Consider the following 27,077-nt stretch of genomic DNA (forward strand, 5'->3'; position numbering starts at 1 on the left):
CAGGGGGACATCATTCGGGACAAGCCATGCAAGAGGGAGGATCCAGGCCTGGAATATTTTATCCACTATGATCAGGAATAGTTCCTTTCCTTTTGTGTCTCCTACCCTCAACCTCCCTTCCTTCAAACCCTGTAAAAGTCATCTTCCATTTTTTTAACTTTTCATTTTTGAAATAATTTTAGACTTATAAAAAGGTACAAAAATAGTACAAAGAACTTTCATATACCCTTCACCCAGATTCTCCAAAATTAACATCTTACATAACCACAGTACAATTATCGAAATCAGGAAATTAACATTTATACAATAATGCCATGTAATATACATGGCTGATTCACATTGCGCCAGTTATCCCACTTATTGTCCCCCTTTTCCTGACCCAGGATCCCATCCGGGGTCACGTGTGGTGTTCCATTATCATGTTTCTTTCATGCTCTGGTCCTCAGTCTTTCTTTGTCTTTCATGACCTTGACACTTGAAGAGTATAGGACAATTATTTTGTAGAATATCCCTCGATTTGAAGATGGCTAATGTCTCCTTATGATTTAAGTTAGGTTATATATTCATGGCAAGGAGTACTAACAAAAATGTGAACTACCTGTCAAAAGGGCACAGGAGCCAACTTGATTTGGCCCCCATAGCCAAATCTGGGACAATCTGAGCAAGAAAATGAATGATACTAATCAACTATAAGGAATAGAATAAAATAAGAATCTATGCCCCTTCTTGATACAAATAAACAAATAATTCATGGGGGAGGGAGGAAGCTTTTCTACTAGAATTCTAACTCAAAAATGTAAAAGGACCTAGGGAATAGAAAATCACCATTTGGCAAAATTCACAGTAATAATTATTTCAGGAAGAATGGCCAGTGAATACTAAAATTAGTAAATGAAAGTATGATGAAAAATAGGATATGTACATAGTCTCAAGCCATCTCCCCACAAGTATGTATTAATCTCAACAAGAAAAATAGAAACTTTACAGAGAAGAAACCTGATAGACACTGCTTTTACCAAGCGATCGAAGTTAGTATCACCAGTAATGGGAAGAATCGACCTCTGGTGCATCTCTAGCATTTGTTAACAAAAATGGATCATTTGTTAAAAGTAACTTTTAAGAAGAATCAGCTCATTTTCTTTACCTTGGCTTTCTTGGCTAATTCCTTGACATGGGCATAGATCTTTTTCTTAATAATCAGAATTCTATGGGATCTGTCCCTTTGTATACATACCTCCCCCTTGTCTCTGGCCCTTGCCTTCAAAATGTGTACCCACTCCATGCAAACTCATCTGCGAGAGCCATTTTCTATGAAGATCCTCCCTCAGAGATAAAAGGGGGAGGATTCTATGATGGCAGGTGGTGGCTGCTGGAGGCAGCAGAATTTCCATTGCTGGAAACAAATAGGGGCCGGAATGGGCACTGCCTTATCCAGGGCTGGGGAGATCAATGCCCTGACCTCAAATGAGTTCTGCTTTAGGAAAAGGAGTGGGCTCGAGCTTAGTTGAATGAACAGCTGTGTTCATCCTTAACCCCTTCTCACCCAACGGTCTCCATGGCAACTTAGCCCACCCCTAGGGACCCACCTCCTGTGGCAGCTTCATGGAGGACAAGTCTTACAGACGATGTAAGAATTTCTCAGTCTGCATAAACTTCAGGTTAGCGCCCCCCTCAGCACCCAGCGTCTGCTCCTTCTCAGCCAGCCCGTGGTGTGATCATGATACTGCCCCCCAGGAGAGGCATCCCAGGCTGCTCCCATTCGAGCTGTCATCCCAGTGTCTGTGCGCGTGTCACCTGTTCAACCCCAGGGATGGGAGACGTGCAGAGCTTTGGAAAGGCCGTGAGCTGCCTGGCCTATCACATTGCTCTGCTTCCAGCACTGCTAGGACCTCAAAGAGGAGGACGTTACAAGCCACCCGCTAGGAGGGAAGGCCCAGAAGCAACATTTTCTGACGAGCTGGGAAGGGGCGGCATCGGCAGAAAGGGAAAAACGACGGAATATGTAATAGGGGAGAGAAATATAGGAAGGGTCAAGGGGCTTTAGAGCTCACGTGACAGGGGTCTCCACTCAAAGTGAATATGTTGGTCAGCTAGGGCTGCAGTGACAAAGCGCGACCAACGGGGTGGCTTACACAACAGAACTGTACCGTCTCGCAGTGCTGGAGGCTGGACGTCCCGGATCCAGGCGTCGGCAGGTTGGGCCCCTGAGGGCTGTGAGGAGAATCTGTTCCATGGCTCTTCCCTCACTTTCAGTGCTTTGAAAAGGCAATAGTCTTGGCATTCCTTGGCTTGTAGACGCATTGCCTTCATCTCTGCATGACATTCCCTCTTATGTCTGTCTCTGATTTTTTTCTTTGTTTGTTTGTTTAAATAAGGATCCCAGTCATATTGGATAAGTGCCCGCACTAATGACCTCGTTTTAACTTGATGATCTCCAGAAACGTACCTGTCTCCAAATAGGTCACATCCTGACGTAATGGGAATTAGGGCTTTCACATATGAATTTGAGGAGGATAAAATTCAACCCATAACAGAGGATTGCAAGAAATAAATATTCATTTAATGAGCGACTACTGCGTGCCATGCGCTGTCACGTGGAGAAGTTAGTTCCGGTTGGGGAGGCCGGGGGTGCAGTCCCTCACTGCAGAGTCCCAACCTATCCCTAAACGTGGGCCACCTGGAGGAGGCAGGCCACTCTGCTTCCTCCAAAGGACCTAGGACAGAAACTTCTCCTCTGCACCCTTTGCTATTGTCTCCTGCTGAGAAGGAGGACTACGGCTGGGATCCAGGTCTTGACGCCTCACGAGGACACTTACCTCAGGCCAGAGACATGAACAGACATGATCCACATCCTAGTTCTAGGAGTATTAATAATAATAGCCAGACTGTGCCCCAGGACCTTTGCATACCTACTCACCCTAAACATCCTGCAATATGCCTACAATTATCTTCATTTAAGAGTTGAGGAAACAGTGCTGAGGGAAGTAAATAATTTGCCCAAAGTCACCCATTTGGTTAGTGGCAGAACAAATTCAAAACCAGGGCCTTCAGACTCCAGAATGCAGACTCTCCCCCACCGTACCATGCCAGCTGTCTAGGTCAGAGGAATGGAGGGGTTTTCCCTGCCTATACACTTTTCCACCTCACTCCACCACAGGTGTACCAGAAATATCTGTGCCCAGGATCAATTCTTTTGGAAGGTCCCAGGGGAGGCCAGAAAAACTGGGAGCATTGGCCACCCTTTGTTTGAGCCTCAAGGTCACCTTCACCATCTTCCTAGACATAAGTAGGTCTACGCTTATTCCTATGAGTGGAGGTGGAGCAGGAGGGGCATTTGGGGTATGTTTAAACTTCGGTGACCCCCTTCTTGCCCGTTCAGGATAGACATTACTTTAATTATGTATGTTTATTAGAGTTATCAGACTTGATCTGGTTCGTTTCTGATTGTGTCTATCAGTGGGGTGATGGGGTTGAGGTGAAAGCTGGAATTTACTGAGGCTGGTGGTTCATTCTTTTCAAGCATCTGAGCTTAATGGGAACCCAGAGGATGGGGCCTATGCAGCTCACACCTGCAGGTGATGATAGAGATCGGGGGGAAGAATAAGGAGAGCAGGTTTGAAATGCAAGGGGCAGATCTCCAGTGCAAGGTTCTCATTGGCCGGGAATCTGTCACCATTTGGGTACCAAAGAATATTCCCGTGTGTTTCTGAACTCACCTGCCACATTGCCCAATAAGGTCACACTGATGCCAGGCCATAGGGGTGCCGGTTTTACAGTCATCTCTCCACTGACCACGTTGTAGATTTTACTTTGTGAACTTTTCAATGTCACTAACTTGCCCAATCCCTCACTAGTTTATGCTCAGGGAACATAAATTCTCTTTAATACTATCTTAGGTATGTGTAACTGGGAAAGAAAAGCAAATGTAGAAAACCGTGTGCATTGCTCTCTAAAACCAAGCACAGATAATAGTGGATACAATATGTTTTGGAGATGATCCATTGTTCTTGAATTCCTCTGCTCTCCATTTGCCCGAATAATTGAAAGTAGATTTTTTTCTTTCCTGGATTCTCTCAGTTGTGAACACATTTGTGAAAGTGTTTGGGGACTTGAACATTTACAAGTATGTTCTGTAAGCCTGCACCAAATCTCTGCAGGAAAGGCCAAAAGCCACCCACCCAGGGCCAGAAAGACTCGCTGCAAAGTTCCCAACAAATAAATAAATATGTCAGCCAGCTTGCCTGAGAAACAAGTCAGCACTCTGATCTCCCGTCATTTATTTGCAGGCCTCATTAATATAACATCACTGCAACAAACAGCTAACGGGGGATGGTGTCAGGATGAATAATGGAGTTACTCTGCTGAGATAACAATTAGGTCTTGAATGTACTATCAGCTAAGACAGAGCCAGCAAGGATTCACGCCGGGCAGGAGAGCTGGGGCCACCGAGGCCAGAGATCCCCGCAGAGCGCGTCAACTGAGCTCTAGCCCCCCCTGAAGGGTGCGCACACTCACATGCACACACGTGCTTACACACGTGCGCACCCAAGTTGGAAAAGAATGTGACCATTTGCCATCTTGAATCCAGCGTCCAGGTGTCTCCAGCCGAGCACCAGGATGGCATCAGAATGTGTGGGCAGAGAGCCGGCCCCACTGCCCCCGAAAGTCAGGAGAACTCTAAGCAACAGGAAAGGAGTAAGTGGATTAGTCAGAAGAAGATTAGCAGTCTCTATACTGGCAACTTGTCCTCGCTGGCTTGTCCCGATTTGGGGGCCACTCGGGGCAGAACCCTCTTGATCCCAATCTCAGACACAAGAGCTTTTTTGACAAAGCCTGTCTGTCCATCAGCTGGGGGGTGCTGTCTTGGAGCACCTTCTCTGGGACCCCCTCCCTTGGCTGCTCTGGGAGGCTCTCGTGTCAGTCTCTCCCGTGTCCTTGTAAGAACCCAGTCTAGGGTGCTGACAGGCTGCTGGAGCCATGGAAAGAGCTGGACAGGCCAATCAGAGAGGCCGTCATGCTGGGCCATCTACACACCCGCCACTTGTCCTCTGGATTTCAGCTAGCCTGGCTTCTGCCCAGCCTTCTTCATCATAAACTCGTAATAAGAAAAATAATAGCTACCTTTCACTGCATGCTCCCCTGGCACCCAGAACCGCACTCACTCCCTATACGTCATCTCACGTAGACATTATAACAACCTGGATGAGGTCGGCGCTACTAAGATCATTAGCCCCATTTAACAGATGAGGAAACCAAGGCGCTATGAGGAGTGACAATGTTATCAAAGGCACCCTGCTAGTAAGTTTTAGAACCAGGAGTTAACCTACAGCTACTTGACTCTAGAGCCCCCACATGTGACCTGTACACCATCCTTCATCTCTTTCCTGGGCTCACGTAGGAAACCAGAATTCTCCATCCACGGGGCTGGGGGAGGGAAAGGTGCTGGCACGGAGGGCTCATCCAGCCTGCTGCCGAGAAGGAAGGAAAGCCAGTCGTCCGCGCTCCCAGCATCACACTGGATGAGCACAGGCAGAGATGACAAGGGGGCGAGGCCAAGAGGGTCATGCGCACAGTGGCAGGGGGAATGGGGACAGAGAGGGAGGAGGAGAAGTTGACCAGTTCAGAGACATGGCGGTGACCAGCAAAGCCAACTGTAGGGCTTCTTGGAAAGTGGCAGGTTCTGGCCTTAGCCCGGGGAGAGGGGCTGGGGGGCCTGAGCACAGGGGAGCCCATGACTGGGATAGGGCATGAGTTCTCCCGGCTGATGACTGAGGGGTCTCTTCCGGGGCAAGAAGACGGTCAACTCGGGCAGTGTCTGTGGAGGCTGGAAGCACGGGTTAGCTGGACGTGGTGGGCTCTGCCACTCACTATGGAAACTTGAGCAAATCACTTAACCTGTCTGGGTGCTATTCCCCGTCTGTAAAAAGGAAATTATAATAGGACCTCCCTCATAGCTTGTTTTGAGCCCTAAGTGGGATAAAATATGTAAAGCCCTTGGCACAATTCCTGGTTCATGATAAGTACTTAATAAATGAAACGATATCAGAATATGCGATTATAAAGGAAATGAAATAACTGATGGTAGGCAGGATTATCAGAACCTTCACTAACCAGGAGCCACTGTTCAGCGCCCGTCTTCACTCCCACCGTGGCTATCAGGCAGCACGTGCAACCCGAGGAAGCCGGGCCTGAGAAGTGGTCTTCCTCTGACCCCTTGAACCCCTACCCTGCGGGAGCCCCCCAGCCACCCTCCAGGCTCTGCACAAGTCCCTGGAGGGGTCCCGGGCAGCACTCCCCAGGCTGTGGAGCCCCTGGGCGTGGGGCTCCTCGCGCTCCTCCCCCGGTGCAGCCCTTGGGAGCGCCCCAGCTGTGATGAGTCCGCTGCATCTGCTCCAGCCCTTGGGCGGCTTCGTGGCGCAGTTCCCTCTGAACTGTTCGATTAGTGGCTGCAAGAATCAGGGCGAGCGTCGCATCACGGCGGCTGCTTTCCAGGTCACGGCACCCATGGTGGAAAACAAACATGACACAGTCTGGCAGGAACGCAGATTTGGCTGGGATGCTCAGGGCTCGGCGGGACTCAATGGGACTATGCGGCTGGCAGGTGGGGTCTGTAGGAGGTGGAGAAGTGGCTTCCCACAAGAGGCTCAGGGAGGCTTTGAGAGGGCCCAGCAGGAGACTAGTTAGTCCCCTACCATCGGCACATGCCAACCTCATCCCACATCCTCCTGCCTACTCATCCGGGCATAGGATGAGCTGATAGAAAGTACTTAGCCAGGCGTGGATTAGCCGTCCACATACCTGGGCACGATCAGTGACTGCTTCTGGGGCGGGTGTCGGGCTGCTGGACTGCGTCCTCTGCCCCAACACATTTCCCACATTTTCCTTCTGAATGCTGCATACAGACATTTTATTCTGCACTTAGCTAAAAAGCCAGTACTCTTCGGGCAAGGTCGTACTGCAACGTAAGTTCGCATTAAGATGCAAATCAAGGTTTCAGAAGAGACAAGCAGGATGAGAGGTACCTAAAGTAGAGGAAGGGACCCCAGGGAGGGGAAAAAAGGACCTGGGAAAAAGACCTAGGGGGTAGCCTCCCTCTGGGACTTGCCCAGGGCTGGCCTGGTTAATGGCGTGTGTGACAAGCGGAGGGAAGTCACCTGCACGGACGCTCCTTACTGCAGGCCTCTGAGCCAGCCACGAGCCTGCTTTGGGTCATTACGCTCTCAGAGGATGCCTGGAAGTCCACGGGTCCAGAGAAAAGCATCTGAAATGATGAAAGGGTTTAGAAAACAAGATCTTCCGACAAAAGGCTAAGAGAATCACAGAAGCGCAGGCCAGGGGTGGCTTCGTTGCTGTCTTCAGTATCTGGAAGATGTGTGACAAGGAGGCAGCTGTTCACTCGTCCGTTCAATGAGGAATCACACCAGAAATTGGCTTAAATGAAACTAAGAGAGATTGCAGGAGCAACTTCTTGAGATGCGGATGGTACGGTACATCACTCCCGAGCTCCACATAGAGCCCTCCCTTCTTCCAGCTGTCACGATAGAACAAGTTTGCTCTACAGCCTGGTTGGGACCAGCGTTTCCCAGTAACGGAGAACTGGGGATACTTAGGGAAGGCTGCTGTGTTCCAGGCAGTGTGGTAAGTGTCAGGTTGCTAAGCAAAAGCGAGATCGTCTCTGTCCCGAGACAGTTACTATCTTATTGAGAAAAGAAGCAGTTTACAACCCAGCATGCCCATTACTCTCCCAGGGACATTCACAAAGGGCAGTGGGCGTGTAGGAGAAGGTGCTGCCCACGGGGGTCAAAGAAAGCCTCATTGGGGAGGCATTTTTTTTAGCAGAGCCTTGCAGGAGAGGTAGGCCTTTGTCAGTGGACGTGCTTGGCCAGTGGGGGGAGTGGCATGTCAAATGCACATTGCCTTTAGACCCTATAGCCTTGGGGACCCTTAGCTGTCCCTGGGAGCACGTGTAGTACAGGAGAGAGCTGAACCGGAGCTCTGGGGAGGTGGGCGGGGGAGGAGTGCACGGCGGGAGTCAGCACAGAACGCCAGAGTGCCATAGCTCCCTACAGCAGCTGCTTCTGGGTGCTTCTTTACCTCATCCCCTACTTCTGAGGTCCACAGAGGAGAAGTTAGATAGATTTCTGGTCCACAGTAGAGTACATGTTGAGCAGCATGGGGCAGAAATGATCAAAATCTGAAGATGACAGCTGATTTCACAAGTTTCCGGCTCCCCTCCCCCTCTCTCCACACCCTCACTACACACACTCACACACACTGATACACATCCCAGACTGTCAAGCCATTTGTTTGTGTGGGTGTCTCATTCAGAATTACTTTCCTGGAAGCATTCATTGAGTTCATTGTGCGATGCTTTGCCTACCCCAGAATGGCTAATCGCCAAGGGAAAAAGAAATGGCTGGAAGGGAGGGAGAAAAGAATGAAGACAATTTTAGACAGGCCCAATGTCCTCCCAAATTTATTCTGGGTGAAAGGGTGACGTCTGGCTCAGAGTATGCTTCTGCACAGGGCCCAGAATCCCCCAAAGCCAAGGCCCTGTCCTCGGCAGCATGGACAGGCTCAGGCTGTAGGACACCTCTCAGGCTTTCTTCAGTCAGCCCATGGGCAGCTCTCTCTAAGCCCCGTCACACCAGCATCTAAGTCCCCCGGTTCCTGTGTCCTTCTTCCAGGGAAACAGAAAGATTGCCCACCTCTGTAAACTCCCTACCAATGCCACCATTCTACATTTTCATGACCTGGGAAGGCACAGGTGCAGGGGCAACACCGGAGAGGAAATTGCCAATTGTCAAGACCTGCTCTCTAAACCACCATCCTATTAGGGACTTTCCAGATGTTGTCTTCCTTAACCTTCAGAACATCCCTGGGAGGGAAGTATTGTTATCTGTTTTCTGATAAGGACACTGAGATTGAAGGTCACATCGCTGATACATGTCAGAGCTAACATTCAAATTCAAGTCTGTCTTACTCTCTTCCTGCTGCAGGTGCTCCCCGAGTATCAGGTGGGCTGTCTTTCCTATCCAGAGTAGCCAGCAGCAAGGGCCTTCTGAAACTGGAAGCCAGGACATGTGGATCTGGCCACCATCCCAGCCCTGTCTTGGTCCCCCCTCTGTCAGTGTCAGTGTGGGGGTGGGAGTCTCTATAACTCCCATCCTGACTTTTCACCCGCACCTCTGTAGGAGGCTGGTTCTCCCCTGCCCTGGAAGCCCACAACTTCTTCCTGATCTGAAAGGCCTTCCTTCTGATTCTGCAATCAGGGGGCTCCACCAGCTTGCCTCATTATAGGCATATGTCCTTCTCCCAAGAGAACCAAGCTTTGCAGATGCTACACTGAGCACCCTCCACTCTCATGCTGCTTTTAAGATTGCTTGTGGGCAATCTCTAGGGTGGACGCGGGACCCCACAGCTGCCTGGTCTGAAGTGGTATCCTAAAAGATCCTGTTCACTTTCTCTCTGGAGAATAAGTCCTTTTCCATCAAGTTTTCCCTCTATAGCTTCTCCCCAATACTTGGTCCTGGGAGAAACAAGGAAAGCAGGATGCCTGGGTTTTTACCACCTCAGGCCACCGCCCAGACATCAAGGCCCTTCCCCTCACGATCTGGGAGTCACTTGGAAGCCCCCAGGTGTTAGGGGATGTGTCTGACAGGATACCTTTCTCTGCTCCTTTGCACAGTGAGCTCAGACTCACTCTGATTTTAAGCTGGGGAGACCACATGCGATGCAAAGGCCCGGAGATTTGTAAAGTGCATTGTGGGGGCAGGAGCCGCTAGCGTCTGAGTAGAACACGGAGGACATAGTATGAGACAGCAGATGTGGCTGAAGAAGTAACGAAGATCAGAACTTGAAGGATGAGGGGCACCTGGGTGGCTCAGTCCATTAAGCGTCTGCCTTCGACTTGGGTCATGATCTCGGGGTCCTGTGATCGAGTCCCAGCATCATGCTCTCTGCTCAGCAGGGAGTCTGCTTCTCCCTCTCATCCATCCTGTGTGCGCTCTCTCTCAGATAGATAAATAAAATCTTTTTTAAAAAGGAAGAGAAGAAGAAGAAGAAGAACTTGAAGGACAAGTGCCAGGCCAGGAATTAGGGACTTTGCCTTGACAGTGGTCAGAGCCATTAAAGGTGTTCTGAGCAGGCGACTAGTAACTTGGCCAAGTGTGTGTTCATGAAGGTCACCGATGGCAAGAGGAAGTTCACTCTAACGTTAGACCATGGAGGCCCCTGCAGTTAGCGCGAGGGAGAGGCGGTGGGGCTCTGCTTATGGCCGACCCTGGAACACAGAGCGGGGCACAGGTTCCAAAGATGCTGGGGAAGAAGGTCTGACGGTGCCTGGTGACTGTTATTTATTATACATGGTAGGTAGGTGAGGGAAAGGAAACAGGAGAAGGTGCTTGCAAGGCTCCTGGCTGGGTGCACGGTGATCCCATTAACCTTGAAAGATAATCCATGAGGATAATCAGGTTGGGGGTGGAAGGAGGAAAAATTAAGAGTTCATTTTTAGACACGGTGAAATTTGAGGTGCCTGAGGGACATACAGGTGGAGGTAGAGATGTCCAGGAGCAATTGAATATATGGATATGGAGCTCAGGAGAGAGGGCTGAGCCGACGATACAGATATGGAAGTCATCAGTAATGGAGACCTGGGGACTCCTTTGGCAAATCAAATGCTCACCTCCTCAGCTATGTTTGGGAAATCCTGACTTTTAAACATCCGTTTTGTTTTAAGCAAGGAAGATGTAAGCTGTGTCCCTCGTAAGCCCTCGGGCACGGTGGTTGCTTAATACCTTGACCCCAAACCCCTTTGCCACCTACCCCAGGCGCTGACAGCATAGCACAGAGCATGTGCAGCGTGGGAAAAAAGACCCCCAGGGCCCCAGCATCCCCCAGGCATTTTCCAATGACCTGCGAGTCCTCTGATTCTCCAGGTTTGGATTCCAGCCGCTGCTAGCTGGCTTACAAGTCATCAGGCTGGTGTCTCCACACCCCAGACTAGCTATCTCTTTGACACATGTCTTCATGCCAAGGCTATAACACTTCCTAACAATTAAAAAAAAAAAAGTCTTTCTTCTGTAAACAATACGCTGGCTTATGCAACGTGCAAGCTGGCTTATGCTTCTGAGCAGCTCTGTGCTGGCAGACGGACCCTGCAGCCCCTCCCAGTGCCCACGGTCACGTCTCGGACCCCAACCCTTGAATGTCGGAAGGGGACACTGCGATGGCTGACCCGCTGAAGGAAGCTGCCTCACAGACCCTGCTGCTGGATATCCACAATACAATCCCCACATGCTACCTGCGAGATGGAAATATTTTTAGGTATTCCAGAAAGATTTCGTTTCACAGTTTTTCTGAAAGGTTGTAATTAACTGCAGCGAGCAAAAGAATGTATTTTTAAAAATAAAAGTGGGGGAAGGAGAGCAAAGCAATCACCACAGTTTTGTCAGTTCCTTTTGGTAGGTGGTTCTTGTCATCCAGGTGGCTGGGGGAGGGGCGAGAAGGGCCTGTGGAGCTCACTCGGGGATCAGAGGAGAACCTGGCACTTGAATTTGCTCAAAGCAAATTCTTTCTGACTGATGTCTCCTGCAGGGGCATGGAGGCATCCCAGTCCCTGTCCTCATTAACAAGGGTCCATCTCGCAGAGCCAGGGAGGCCCGGGTTCCAGGGGAGAGTGCGACAGCCAAGATCCAGTATGGGCTATTTTTAGAATCCCCCGGGGCAGGAAAGCGGTGGGGCCACTGGTTCCTCAGGCCAGCTCCCTTCTCTCCAAATTGCTCTACTTCCCCCAACTCCCGCCCAACACGCAGAGATGCCCTCAAACCACCTCCACTACCCCTCCCTTGAGTCATTTTATGAATCTTGTTTATTTTTATTCAGAAGGTGGGTTATTTTATTCCCAGAGAAGGGAGCGAGAGCCTCAGACAAGGTGACTTGGGTGAAATGAGCCTCCGGATGAGAGAGTTCATGGCCTGGCCTGTCAAGGAGGGAAGGAAACCACGCCATGTAAGACTTGCAGAAGAGGATGGGGATCAGGAGGTCTGAGTTCAAGCCCTGACTTTGCAGCCAACTGGCTGAGAGCCCAGGAGACGGCTGGGTGGGGAGGGAGGCCTGTTCCGGTCCTCCCCACTATCATCTCTTCTCTGCCCACCATCACCTGGACGTTCATGGCCAAGTTGGTTGCACAACTCCTGGTGCTCTCACACCACAGGAAGAGCTCAGTGCCCTTTTGGGGGGCAGGGAGGAGGGAAGAGTTTCCAGAACCTTCTACAGCATTTCACCTGTACTGACCTATCATCTCTGCCCTGGGGCACGCTTGACTCCACTGCCCACTGGATGCTCCACCAGTATGAACGGGGTTAAAGGGAGGCTCCCAGTGGACCCAAGGACAGAAGGTCCCAGGCTGCAGCTCTGTTTGGGAGATTGTGGTGGAGTCTTGGCCTCGACCAATCCACCCTTCCCTCTCTCCATCCCTCCCTCCCACCCGGTCTTGCCTTTCTTATGGTGTTGTGAAAAGACCCTCACACTTTTTTGCAACTGTACCATATAGGTTGTACACGAATCTTAGTGTAAGATTCTCTGAGCCTGCTTCCAGTGATTGAGTTCGCTTCTGGCTTCCTCCTACTTCGGAGAACTATGGGCCGCAATGGATGAACTTACTCCCTGGGCTATCTGTTCCATCCCAAAGAGCTGCATTTTTCCCAAGAGCCTGATCTAATCCCGGACGGGTGTTTACACCTTGAGACAACGTGATTCCTTTTCCCGTCGGGTCAGAGCAAAATGAGACAGCATTTGGTGGCTGAATTAGGAGTTCACTGAATGATCCTTACTAATGAGAAGCCAGCAAAATTTGGAAAATCCTTAAGTTATTTTTTGTCATGGTTCCGGCAGGCATCATGGGATTTTTCACAGCGCAATGGCAAACACACTTTGCGTCTTTCATCATTCCCCGGAAGCAGCCCCTCATCTTGGACTCCTCTGGGCTCCCACGGCTTTCCTCCGAATCCGTCTTATCACTGTGCACCCCCCATCAGCATGATTTATGGCTTCTTTATCTCTTCCTCCTTGACCAGAAGCTCCTTGAGGGTGAATTTCCTGGTTTCCTGCCTAGTCACCATTGTAACCCCGACAGTGTCTAGCCCCGCAGGAGTGACAATAATAGCACATAACAATGACAGAGCCCTTTCCGGTTTACAAAAAGCTCCCCAACATGCCCTATTTGGTGTTCCGGAGGCGGGTTGGTAGAGATGATTATCCCCCCTTCACAACTAAGAACTAAGGTGTAGGGAGATTATGAGACTTGATCACAATCAGGCCGCTAGTGAATGAGACACATCTCAAACAAGGATTTTCTGCCTCGTGTCCAGGGCTCGCTGATAATTTTTTTAAGTAAAAGAATGCATGAATGAATTAATGACCTCAGGAACCGAGGAAGTCGTATAAAACGAGGTGCTGTCAGGAGCCTAGATAGTCTACAGAGTGGAGGAAACCTGCTCCATTCCCCTAGATTCCGGGTGTGCACGGGGTGCCCCGGCCTCCCTCGGGGCAGGGCAAGGGCACTGCTGCCTCTGTCTCTGCAGCCCCGCAGGTTTGTGACCCCATTTCCCTCCCGCAGATCTTGACGGTGTCTGGACCACCTGAAGGAGGGACTCGAGTGACCATCCATGGCGTGAACCTGGGCCTGGACTTCTCTGAGATCGCCCACCACGTGCAGGTGGCTGGGGTGCCCTGCACCCCCCTGCCGGGGGATTACATCATCGCTGAGCAGTGAGTCCAGCGCGCTCTGGCCCACCCTTTTCCTGTGCAGCTTCAGGGTGGGGACTCTCCCTTTCCCTTCTCTGGGACTTCTCCAGGATTCCCTCCCATCCCTCTCCTCCTGCAGACCCTGCCCCCAGAAGCCTGCCCAGGGCCGTCTTCTACCCCATCTCCACTCCTGAAGGCTCATATCCTATACGATTCCTCGTTTCCTAGCTCCTGTGGCACCACAGCTCCTGGCACGACGCTGCCCCTCATTCAGTCTTCGCCTGGCCAGTGGTGACTGAGCCATGTTCCCAACCAGCCCAGGCTCCTCCTGGGTCTCTCCGGCCCCTCCCCTGCCAGCCCCCATTGGAATGCATCCCACACAGTGGGCTGCAGGCAACAATTTGTTTGGCTCATGGGGCTCTGACAGCAGCTTAATCCGAGCAGGGCCTCCGCCGGAGCAAATTCATTTATTTCACTAAGGGAAATGTCAGCTGGAAATTAGAAAATAGGCGTGTAGCAGCGGACAGGCGAACGGGGCTCCAGGAGTGACATATGTTCCAATTTGGGGCGTTCATTTGGCAGTGGTGACCGCTGTGGAGTCAGTGGGCAGGAGGTGGGCACCAAGCTGGGGGCAGGAGTGTGGAAGGAGGGATGCTTACCCCCAACGAGAGACGGTGAGGGGAGCAGCCAGATCATTCTGCATGATTTGTCAGGTAAAGTGGGGTCAGGTCATCCTGGTTCCATGAGAACACAGCTGCTGGGCCAGGGGTGCTAGGAGCACTCCAGGAGAGCAGGGCTTGTGGGCAGGCTTCTCTCCCTTAGCTCCACCCCCAGGACCCCAGGCCTCTCCCCCTGACCACCCCAGCCTTAAGTAACAACCAGAAAAATGACATCGCTTTATCTGCCGTCAGTACTCGCACTTTCTCATCCATTATCTCACTTTAATTGGGAAAGACTCTGAGAGATAGATGTTGCTATCGCCCTTCACAAAGCAGGAGAAAGCCAAAGGCTTGCAGAAGTAGAAGGACTTCCCCAGTTCACTCAGTGGACAAGTGGCCGAGGCAGAGCGGGAACCTGAGGCCCCTGACTTCTCCAGGTCTCTCCATCTCGTAAGAGCCATGGGGCAAAGTTCCTGGACAAGAGTGGTCTGAGGATTCCATGATCCATCAGCGAGTGGCCTCTGGGGTCAAGGCCCATGATTGTGACATGGCCCAGAGCAGGGTCAGAGTCAGAGAGGTGAATTCCCAGACTCTGAGGACCATATGGAGGTCGGCTCGCCCCCAGTGGGGACAAGAAGGAGCCGTTCTGATCCTTCAGACCGGATCCTCCCCTGACAGCCTTCTCTCTGCAAGGACTGAATCTTGGAGGAAAGACTGGCAGAGTCTCCAGGAAAGAGATGAGGGAGAGGGGAAGGAATTGATAGAAACTGTGCTTCGTAGCCAGAGAAGGAGGTGAAAGCATCTGGCTCAGGAGGCAGGACAGCCTGCAGAGTTCTCCCCGCTCAGCGCTCTGCCAGGCTGGGCTAGACACTCGGTCCCACTGACCCTGAATCCACCTTGGCCTCAAGGACCGACCTTGAGCCTCCGAACACAGGCCAAGTTTCCAACTTGGTGAGATGTTACAGGACTCCAAAGGAAAGGGTCTGGGGGACCAACGGGTAAGGCTTTGAGCTGAGAAGTACAAACTCTTGAGCAGCTGCACATGGAGATCTCATGAGACTTGGAATTCAAAGGTGGTCTGAGTCCTGGCTGCTCTACTCGCCAGCCCTGAGCCCTTAGCGAACTATCCGATCTCTCAGACCTTCATCAGCCTGATGGAAATCAGGATTTCTACTGCACGGGTTTTGGGGGACATTCAGTAGGATGGGGAAATGGAGACTACGGTGCGCTATAGGAATGCGAGGAAATACTCCGTCTTTGAAATCAAAGGTACCACCCTCACCCAGGGCCACGGGGGAGAAAGCTCAGAGAGACACAAGAAGTGAGGATGTGAGGGGAGCCCAGGCAGGTGACTGGTCACCAGGGGGCCCTGCCAAGGCCGGTGCCCCTAGAAAACCTCCACCGCCTTCTTCTGCGGCGCGGGGCAGGCAGGAGGGAGCCAGTGCTCTCCCTCCGCACCTCGGCGGGTGCAGCCCTGCTTCCCAGCCGTGTCAGGCACATTACCACTCTCGAGGTTTCCGAGTTTCTGAACATCATTAAAGCCTCCATCCCAGGCAGCGAGCAGCAGGCACAATCGTTACACATGTCTGGGAGAGATGAATTTGGCTAAACGGGCCAGTGCGGGGTCCCGGGTGCGGGCAGGACTAGCGGGCACAGTAATGGTTCACCATATGCTTGTGCCACGCCATCTATCACTCAGCAATTAGGGTAATGTTGGTTAAAGGGCCCCACTTAGTCCTGCAATCAGCACCCCACCGGTCTGTGGAGGGCCAGCTGATTCCATCACAGGGTATTTTCTGGGTGACAAGAGGCAGGTGGAAGCCGACACTCAGGCACTCCGGGGACGGGGACTCTGTGAGAGGTACTCAGCCGGAGTCCTCAGACCCCCCTCCTTCCCCCCGCTCCTCTGCTGCACCTGTGAACCCAGGCAGGGCTGGCTGGATGTCAGATGCATGTGCTCCCACGCTAGGAGTGGCCACTCATGGGGAGAAAGGCACCATCTCTGCCAGGCTGTGGGGGGTGGTACGGTATGGGGGTGAGGGCACTGGACTAGGGGCCAGGAGCCCAGCTATCGGTGAGCTGGGTGACTTTGGGCAAATCACTTTGGTCCCACATTCTCTAATGTCTCATCTGGAGAATGGAGAAATGGAGAAATAGATGATCTCTACAATCGCAACTATGGTCCTTGGCGTGTCAGAGCAGTGAACTGTATGTCCGTGGAACTACAGCTCCTACCATTAGAGAGCCTGTGGGTGTCACGAATGTGTCTCCAGACGCTCTCTGTCTACCAGGAAGGAGTTGAACCTCCAAATGTTGAAGCTGGATGGTTATTAGTCAAGCTCCTCGCTTTGCAAGGAAAGAAATTCAGGCATCCCCAGCTATCATCCCCTTGTGATATATAGGGAGCCTAGAGCCACCAGAGACTCCAGGAGGAAGCCAGGAAGGCAGGAGGCCCCCAGAAATCAAACCACAGGAACCTCGCCAACTTGTAAGGCTTGAAGGAGGCAGCGGCGCACACACCGCAGCCTGGGGTCATCACACCCAGAAAGGTAGGGGGCCCTGGTAGTCAGCTCTGAGTCTTAGGAACCCAGCTGGCACGTCCCCACCATCCTCCTGCTTCCTCCCACACCCGGAACAGCCTCAACTGCACCCCCACTTTGCTGCCATGTCTACCCTGCCCCCTCCCCAAAACACATGGAAGGCATTCCATTGATTCTAGAAGCAGTAGAACAGAATGGTCAAAGGCATAGGCTTTGGAGCCAGGCTGACCTGGATTTGAATCATGGCTCTGCCGCTGTGACCGTGGATGAATCACTTAGAGTCTCTGAGCCTTAGTGTCATGGCCCATAAAGCGGAATTGATAAGACCCACCCCGTAGGAGAGCCTGAGATGCCAGGAGATCCTGTCTTGTACAGTGCCCGCCTGGATCACGGCTCAGTAAATTGTCGCTCTTATTATTACTAAGGTACTAAATCTGCCTTCGCCTGACCCTCATTCCTTCATATAAGCCTTTCTACTCCCCGAAACTGCCCTTGCTTCTTCCTTTATTTCCTCTCCCTGAGCCCTGAGAACAGATTCACTCAAGGATGCCTCTCCAACCTTCAGCGCAAGTGCCGCATCCCAGGAATAAAAGGAAGAAGGGTTAGCGGCCCCTGGGGTTCTTCTGCGTGCTGACTTCTTAGGATTTCCACTCAGTTCTTCCCTACCGACCCAGACCCTTTTCTGTGGCCCACAGCTGCCGACGGCCTGCTGCAGTTAAAGGTCAGAGAGAGGAGGTGGGGACAGGTGTCAGCGGCAGTGCTGAGGAAGGGAGCACACACACTGTGGAGCTCTGGCGCCTCGCTGCGGCTCAGCCCCTGCTCCCCTGCGTCATGCCCTCTCAGGTGGGGCATTCAGAGCCGGCTTCAGGCACTCAGCCTTGGATGCATGGGCAGTGCTCATCTCCCATCCATCCCTCTTCTCCCAGGTCCTCGATATGGGAAGCTTATCTTTTGGGACATGAGCCCTGAGTAAGAAAATGTTCTAGAAAAGACGGTGCACCAAAAGGGTCCAGGCCATTGTTAACTCCCTACAGAGACACCCGAACAGGCCCTTCCTCGCCTTGTCCTCTTCTAGACGGACCCCGGGCCCAAGGAAGAAAAAATATGCCCCCAACTTTCGCATGTTCTCCTATCTCCCCTCTCCAGGACTTCAAGCCTGCCATGATTTCCTCCTCCCTTCTTCTGGAGGATGACTGTAGCCCAGAGTAGGGGGAGAGGGAGGGAGGGACAAGAGAGTCCTGATGAGAAGAGAGGGAAAGAGATTCATCCGCTCCCCCCGCTTACTTGTCCTCCTCTTCCCCTGCAGTAGATGACAGAGTCCCCTCGGAAGCCCCTCGGGAGCACAGGGGGCGGTTTGCTGGCTGGGAGGGACCCCATGCAGGGGCAGGCACTAGGGCCCAGGAAACAGGATGAGGGATTTGTTACTCCAAGCAGGTAGCAGCATGAAAATAACCACACGCAGTACCTTAAATTAAGCTTCTCAAATGCTCTGCTAATGAGGTTTAAGAGGACAGTTACGTGCAAAATACTAATTGATCATCACTATCGTCTTTACTCTGGGTTCGTAATTAATTAATTTATTCTCAGAGAAAGGGAAAGGAGAGTATCTTCCGTGTGCATTCAGTACTTTCTTGTTGGATCTAATATGCTAAACGTAATAAGACAGTTATTGCATGTTAAGTCAATATTCACCAGGAGTTAAAGTACTTATTTGGGATGAAGGAGGTGGAGATGTGCGTGGCATGCCGTGTGTGCAAGCATGCGGTGTATTTGTTTAATGCAAGTTTTATTACATCGAAATGAAATCTCTGTTTAGTTACCTTCCTTCCTAGAGAAGCTGGGGAGATAAGCAGTGCCCGGTTAAACACCGACCTTCCCCACAGTGCCAGGATAATGCTTGGGATTAGTGTACCGGGTCTGTTTTTCTGATTCCCACTAAGCAGCCTTGCCAGGGGCACGGGAATGCGCTGAACTCTCACATGGTGTTGGGAGGAAAAGGAAAGACCTTTCTTCTGTCCCTAGCTTCCTTTTTGGCCAAGCCTGGTGGGGCCCTTTCCCACCCGCCCCATGCCTTCTAATTGTTGGCAAGAGGAACCCCCAAGAACCTCATTTCTTCAGTCCCATATCCTCCAGCTGCCCACCCTTTCTAGAAGGCTGCTGTGGCCAAGGCAACCAGTGTCTAAATGTGCTTGCTGTAACCGATCTCAGGCACCAGGGAAGTCGTCACGGGGGGTATTGATCTGCACTTCATGAGAGAGAACGCTGCATCCCCTCTTCCCTCCAGCTACCCAGCCTCTTAATGTGAGACGTGACTTCCAGCCCCACGGCTGGTTCACTGCCTCGCCCACCAGCATAGTGCACTCAGACCTTGATTAAGTGGGAGTCCAGTGTCACCTGCTGTCCTAATGAACTCATCCACCACCCACCCCCTCACCCACTGTCGCAGGACTCCACTCCTCCCTTTAGCTGGGAGCTCCTGCTTTGGGCGCTCACTATCTCACCTGATGATCTATTCTCTTTTTAAAACTCCCTGTAGGAAACAAACCACAATTGAATCAACTTGGCAAATGGGCCCTCGCTCCCTCCTTTTAGGAGAGTTGCAATTTTGGCTTGTCACACAGGAAAGAACGCTAACTAAATTACCTCCCCTACATCTCTCTGTTGGACATTGGGTTTTATTCGACAAAGATTGGGTTGCTACCCCGCTCTAAGATCCTGCACTCAGCACTGGGAGGACAGGTTTATTCAGAGAATTAGGCAACATAGCATTTGGTGGCACACCGGGCTTTAGAGGTGATCTCATTCAGCCTCTCACTGTACAGAAGAGAGGCTGGAGCCCAGAGAGGGAAAGCACATTACCCAGGGTCACACAGCTAGATGGGTGAGCAAGCTAGGTCTTGGTATAGCACTAGTGCGAGGGTTTGAAGAGTCATTTTATGGGGTGGGGGTGAGCAGTCCAGGCAGGATGCCGGCTCTGGCCAGGCCTCTCACGGGAAGCTTTGCTCTCTCCTCAGGATCGTCTGTGAGATGGGTCATGCCCTCGTGGGAACCACCTCCGGGCCTGTGCGCCTGTGCATTGGCGAGTGTAAGCCAGAGTTCATGACCAAGTCACATCAACAGTACACCTTTGTGGTGAGTGTTGGGTCCTGCACAGGGCTCTGAGCTCCCAGCAGGGGTACGCTTCTGTTCCACGCTTCTCCTGGGAAGGCCCCACCCCCCCCATCCCACGCCAGGGGTGGGATAGATGTGTGACTAACGACGCTGTTAGTGTCCCAGAGAGCCACAGGTCAGAGTTCTCAATAAGGCAGAATCAGGCCTTTCTTAGAAAGCGGATTCTACCTGTAGGGTAGGGAGGAGCTGCCCCTTGTCCCACGAACCGGACATCTTAGTCTCATTCCAGCCTAATGAGGACAGATTGCCTGAGGGACCTAATTAAAAAGGTCTATATTTATCCACATGCTTTGTTTTCTGGCAAGGATATCGCAAGTGGGAGTTTAGAAAAGCCACTTCAAATCCCATGGGGCCGTGTGTCTGTGGCAGGCCCACGGGAGTGGGGTGTACGTGTGAGTTGCTCTGTGTGCTGGGGTGGTTACGCTCACATACGCACATTCTCACCATTCTCACACCTGAGAGCATATCTTCGCACTCAGGCAGCCGGGAGTAGCATCACAAAGGCTTTCTTTAAGACTGGCACGATCTTCCTACGAAATCAATAGCACACTTCCGGGGCCCTGGAGTCTGCGGGGGCTGGCTTCCCACTGAATCAGCAACTTGCCCGTGGGGCCCCGGAATCCCTCCTCTGACACTTACCTATAGCACCGCATTGAGTTGTTCATTAGAAAGTGTTAACACCAGCCGATGGGGTCAAACCATCCTTGCTAAGAGTTTTGAAAAATCATGAGACCACAAAATTTTATTCTCTCTGAAGCATTTTACTGCTTGCTCTGGGTTTTCCAGGCTCTGCCTTCTTATCTTGGCATCTCTGCCCTTTGTATCCTGCTGGCCTTTTTCTCAGATTGGAGAGTACTGCAGCCTACCTGCCACCCACCTACCCCGTCTCCGACGCCACACAGACAGGGTCTCCTGTGAGCAGCAAACACCAGAAAGACTGGGTGGAGACATAACTGTAGACTGTCCCAGCTGGGAGAGGCTTTAGAGATCATTGAGCCCACCCTCCTCCCCACCTGGGAGCAAACAAAAGCCCAGCTGAGAAACAAACTGAGGGCTTCAGAGGGGAGGGGGGTGGGGGAATGGGATAGGCTGGTGATGGGTAGTAAGGAGGGCACGTACTGCATGGTGCACTGGGTGTTATATGCAACTAATGAATCATGGAACTTTACATCGAAAACCAGGGATGTGCTGTATGGTGACTAACATAATATAATTAAAAAATATTATTATTAAAAAAAAAAAAAGCCCAGCATGATCCAGAAGCTTGCTTCAGGGCCCATGGACGGTGAATGGCTAATGCGAACTAGAATTCGTGCAAGTGAAGTTGCTCAGTTAAACACACTTTCCACTCCACTCCCCTGTCTTCCAGGCAGGAGCACTTCCTTTCTGATTTCGGTCAGCGGCCGATGCACTATAGACCAGACGACATTTCTTTCAAGCTTCAGATTTAATTTTACAGCTTAGTGAGTTTACTAGAAAGCCCTGGTCACTGACAGGCCATCGTCCTGATGAAGGTTGGGGAGACCATGTCAAACATTCACTGACAACTCTGTGCACCAGGCCCCCTGCGGTGCCCCTCGCATGTTTCAGAGGGGACAGGACATGCGCGTGAGCCATTAATGAAGGACTTTAGCCCCTTGGTGTCCCGGTCTAAACAAGGATGCTTTATTCAGCCTCATCGATTTTGTGCCAAAAAAATCAGTACAGGCTCTGGATAGAGAAGCATTTTCAAATTGCTCTCCATTTGTAAACTAATTGATAGATTAGTCCGTGTTACCTCTGCCTTCCCATCAGTGTTAGGAGCATGCGATTCCCCAGGGAGTTAATTAATTCTAACCCATGGTCCTTTTCCCTTCCCTAGACATGCCAGAGCCTCTTAGAAACAGCCTCAGCTCCAGGAGAAGAGATTAGAAAGGGCAGGAGAAGTACCTGTACCCCGAGCATAGACACAGCCCCTCCTTTGGGCCTGACGTCTAGCCTGGGTCTGTCACTTTGGGCAAAACCTGAGCTGTGACCGTTTCTCTGCTTCTTCCCAAAGAACCCTTCCGTGCTATCACTCAGCCCTATCCGAGGACCGGAATCGGGAGGCACCATGGTGACCATCACAGGCCATTACCTCGGGGCTGGGAGCAGCGTGGCTGTGTACCTGGGCAACCAGACCTGCGAGTTCTATGGGTAAGATGGGCGCACGGGAGCCCTAGAAGGCTGGACATGTGAGGCGTGTGCACACCTGCTCCTGGGCATGTTCATGCAGGTGCCCGTCCCTTCCGTGATGCGGACGTCCTGGGCCGGAACAGCGTTCCTGTCCCTGTGCGAAATACGTACTACTACTCAGTTTATAGCCATATATACTACGAGTGAACCTACCGAGGGGCTAGATACGTCTAAAAATCATTAGGATGAGGGCCCTAAGAGCTGCTGGTGAGGAAAGTCCCAGAAACTCTTCGGTCATCATTGGGACCAAGCACTGACAAGGTCCCCACTATGGGGACTTGAGAGACATGGCCTCAGTCTTCAGCAAGCACACACACTCCTCCTCGGGGCATCTTTTGTGCCTAAAAACCCGAACACCTGCTCTTTGCCAGATACACTGGTAAAGCCCTGGGCATATACAGACTCCTGAGAGCTTCCTGCCAGAGCCCATGGGTGCAAACCCAGCATGCTCAGGATTATCCGATTATCTCCTCCTCAGATTAGAAACTCCCTAAAGGCAAGGACTGTGCATCCCCTTCTCTGCATAGCAGGTGCTCAGTGAATATGTATTAAATGACTGACCAGACTCTAAGCCCTGGCTAACTAGCCTGTTCTAGAAAAATCCAGAAAAGAAAAGATCCCCCAGAGCCCGTGAAGCCCTGCCCCTGCCCCACATTCTCTAATCCCCTTCTCTAATTTGTTCCCTCCCGATTCCAGCCAGAGGTGGCTCTCCAGTAAAAAGAGGGACCGATATACATACACCCGATACGGGATCTGTCCCGTTGTGTAGAGTAGGAAAGAACAGCTCTTCTGGGCCATCCACACCCTCAGACCGAGGAAAATCCCCTCCCAAGCCAGAGAGCTCTCCTCATGGCCCAGGCCTTTCTTCACCACCCTCCCGCTATCTCCCTGTCAGGCGGTCAATGAATGAGATCGTGTGCGTCTCACCCCCGTCATCCAACGGACTGGGCCCAGTCCCCGTTTCCGTGAGTGTCGACCGAGCCCGCGTGGATAACAACCTGCAGTTCGAATACATAGACGACCCCCGGGTGCAGCGCATTGAGCCAGAGTGGAGCATTGCCAGGTGAGGCAGAGGAGGGAGGGAGGCGCCCGGCTGCCACCTGACTTATGGCCTTCGGCCAGGTGTGACTGGTGAGGGGACCCAGGAGTGGCGGTGGTTTGCAGTTTGAGAGGGCTCTTAACCTGACCCAACCTCTGCTTGTTCCCAGCGGCCACACACCCCTGACCATCACAGGCTTCAACCTGGATGTCATTCAGGAGCCCAGGGTCCGAGTCAAGTTTAACGGCAAGGAATCGGTCAATGTGAGTACCCCTAGTCTGCCTGGCCCTCCGTAACCACAGGCACGTGGCTGCGTTTGCCACGTGGTGAGGTCCGCCGCGTGAGCACTGAAGCAGCCACCTGCCGGAGACGAAAGTTAGTTCAAGGCCCCAAGCCTGGAATCAGGGCCCCAAACACCTGAGCCTTACCGTGACCCTTAGAATTCCCGCATAGTCATTTCTCGTCGGAAGGCGATACGATAAGTATATAAAAGTCCCAGCTTCTGAGCTTGCAAGACAGCGCGAAAGGGCTCCTGTTTCGTGCCCTGTTCACTTTGAGGTCTGATAAGAAGCAGTGTGAAAGGTGAAGAAATTCTGCCTCTAGATTCAGACGCTTTCTGAATGGGAAGCGGGCCTCTGCCATTTACTGTTGTATGACCGTGAGCCAGTCATTTAACCTCTGTGCTCCTCTATTCTCTGCCTGAAAATGCTAATGATAAGACTCTCCTCGCCGATGTGTGACCTGCAGCCCTCGGCCCGCACTGGGTGGGCGGCTGACAACCCTCCGTCACTGCACGCGGCTCCTTCCATCCCAGTGGCCAAGACGACCGGTCCAACAGTTCACCTTACTCTCCTAGGCGAAGCCATGTCATTTAATTTTTTTCTCTATGGATTTTTGTGATTTTTAAAGAAGTTCTCGATCATCAAAGCAGAATGTCTGAGATGTCGTTATCAATTTTTTTAGTTGGTTCTAGTTGGTTCCATCTCAGTCTTGTTAGCTAATATTTTCTGAAACATGATTGTATTCATAATTATAGTCCAGGAGATGCTATTATGGCCATTATTTGTTATATAATTGCTATTATTACTGCTCTGACCTCAGGGGATGGAGTAGGCTGTGATGGAGATGGGAAAGAGGTACTGTATCTATCCTTTTATCCCGGACGGATTCCCAGCATGCTAGAAGCTTCCTTAGGAAAAGCAGAAAGGCACAAAATGCACGGTGTTTGAAGGCTGGATCTGGAAAGGTTACAGGGATCCTCCAGTCCACCCCCTGTCGTCGTTGTCTAGCTGAGGAAATGAAGGCCAGAAAGGAGTAATGGCTTGCGCCAACCGTGAAGGTATCTGGTAGCAGGGCCAACTGGGTTCCCAAAGGCTGGCCTCTTCATTACTAGACCAGGAGAGATGCTGGTGCTCTGGTTCTGACATTCCCTCAGGGCAGATATGTGGGGACACCTGTGTTACACCTTTAGTAGCCACCATGGTCACAGCTCTTTGGGCGAAAAGAGCCCATGTCTCCTTATCCCACATGGAGAGTCTGATCCATGAGTAAGAAAGCCTTTGTCTCCACTCCACTTCCAGACTGAGGCCAGTGTTCCCAGTAGCTCACAGGCCACCTTGTCCAACTCCAGGGCCTAAGTGGAAGGAAGGCAGGTGAGCGGTGGCCGTGGGAACAGTGGGCTCGCACTCAGGAGGGATAAAACCCCTGCACAGAAGAGGTACGTGTTTTAAATCATAGGTTTTATTATGACTCAGGTGTGACAAGGCCAACAGGAGACGACTGCCATCAGAAAGACAGTCTGTTATATTCACAGAGCCGCAGGGAAGGGGGCCTGCCGTGCCATGGGGGGCCCCGTGGGAAGCACGGGGGGCAGGGTGTAGAAGCAGAGGGAGAACAAGGCACTGTGGCAGGAGGCTGCATTATGGCTCCTGCAGGAAGGAACCGACAAGGCCAGGTGAGCGGGTGTAGGATTGCCTGGTCTGAATCATATTCGAGGGCTCCGGGGCTCTGGGGCTGTTTCTAGCTGGCTGGTACGCGGGCTGGTGCGATTAGACACGGTTCACAGTTGCTCAGAGCGTGGAAAAGGAGGTGGTGGGGGGTGTGGGCTCTGGATTGTTCGCTTTGCATTAGAACAACGTGCCCTGGCGGGCAGGCGGGCAAGTTGTTTGCTGTCTCCAGGCACTGGCTGGCCCTGGGAGGGGAGCTCCTCCAGGTCAGTAAGGCCCCAGACGGCCCAGCATCAGAAATACAGAAAGTAAAAGACACGGTTAATGGAGTGCGGAGTAAGTATGTGACTGACAAGGTTAGCCTCCCAAGCCTGCGGCCTTAGTCCCTGGAAAGCTATCGGAAGAGAACACGGCTCTGGGAAGGCCTTGCTTGTACCTGACTTCCATCTGGAAAGATTAAGGTCCCGAGCGTCCCCTCCACTGCCCAGGTTATACGCTTGCAGCCCCGGGACAGGACTCTCCCAAGCAGTTCCCCCAGCACCCCCTGACATGCCCTCTGTGTAATAATTCCTCCCTGTTGAGAGCTGGGGTCTCAGTCTCGGTCGTGACCTGCCCGGGCTCTGCAGGCTGGCATGGCCGGAGGACGGGCCTGCTGTGCGGCTTTCATCAAGCCTGGCTCGGCACCTGGAAGCTCGCGAACTCTGCCCTGGTCCTTCTCCGTCAGGAGCGCTGGGAGAGCGGCACCCTGCCCCGCGGGGCCTGCCTGGGCCCCAGGTCATCCTCAGCGCCCTGGGGCTCCCTCTTGCCTCTGGGGTTTGAAGCAGTCCCAAGTAAGAAGTGAGAAGGGCCAAAGCGAAGGCCACGAAACCCCAAGGAATGTTTGGCAAACAAAGTGCCGACGCAGCACNCGGGGGGGGGGGGGGGGGGCGGGAAGCAAACAGAGGCCGCTTGTTCGGGGTGATTTGCTTATTCAGAGAGGAGTCTGGTCTAGGGCGTTGCAATGAGCGCGGACGAAGATGGGGGAACGGAGGGAAGAGGCAGTGCCCCGCAGAGCTCAGGGTCCGAGCCTCCCTGGCTCAGCTCTGCCCATTTGACTGCTCCCCCATGTCCCTCGTGCCAGAGCGCTCCCCCTGGACCACGAAGGGGACATCCGTCTCATCAGGGACTGCTTCAGTTTGCGTGGAAAGGGCGGGAATGGGCCCTGACCTCCCACAGGGCATGAGGCCCTCAGTGAGCTGTTCTGATGAAGCTCTTAAACTCCTTCTGGAACGTGGGGGTTAATACTTGGACTCGGAGCTCTGACATAATCTCTGTGCATCCGTCAGCTTTTCTGCAATTTCACACACAGTGTTGTTTTCAGAACATGAAGCCCGTGTGTGTGTGTGTGTGTGTGTGTGTGTGTGTGTCTGTTGGCCAGACTCAAAGCATGTGTGGACCTGCCAGGACAGCGTGTACTTGTGCAGCCGAGATCTCCCAGATATCCTTGGCTGTGGCCGGGACACCCTGAGCCCGAACCAGGGGGTGCTGAGCGCAAGCCAGAAGGAGAGGGGGTGGGAGGCCGGGTTTTGTCCACAAGCCACATGGGGGTCCTGTGGTGGTTCCTTAGGGCTGGCCGCTGCCTTGGGCAGCCCTGGAACTAAACCGCCAGAGGAGGGGTGGCACAACTCCCGCTAAGTAGGGGACAGCCCCGCTAGGATTTTCACAGGGATGCCAGAGTCTACCCAGAAAGAAAGGACATTACGAACTCAGTGTCAATGCCTGG

General features: G+C 52.2%; 1 protein-coding gene across 1 annotated transcript in view; it reads left to right on the top strand.

Annotated features, from left to right (window-relative positions):
• PLXNA2 (plexin A2) overlaps positions 1-27,077 on the top strand; it is a 109,417-nt gene that overhangs the window by 61,587 nt on the left and 20,753 nt on the right. The window contains exons 10-14 of the mRNA XM_008701248.2: positions 13,619-13,770; positions 19,960-20,077; positions 22,155-22,291; positions 23,226-23,393; positions 23,539-23,632. Coding sequence (XP_008699470.2) covers positions 13,619-13,770; positions 19,960-20,077; positions 22,155-22,291; positions 23,226-23,393; positions 23,539-23,632 — 669 coding nt within the window. The remainder of the gene's footprint in view (positions 1-13,618; positions 13,771-19,959; positions 20,078-22,154; positions 22,292-23,225; positions 23,394-23,538; positions 23,633-27,077) is intronic.

The sequence above is a fragment of the Ursus maritimus genome, unplaced genomic scaffold, assembly GCF_017311325.1.
Source record: "Ursus maritimus isolate PB19 unplaced genomic scaffold, ASM1731132v1 scaffold_2, whole genome shotgun sequence".
Classification (NCBI taxonomy): domain Eukaryota; kingdom Metazoa; phylum Chordata; class Mammalia; order Carnivora; family Ursidae; genus Ursus; species Ursus maritimus.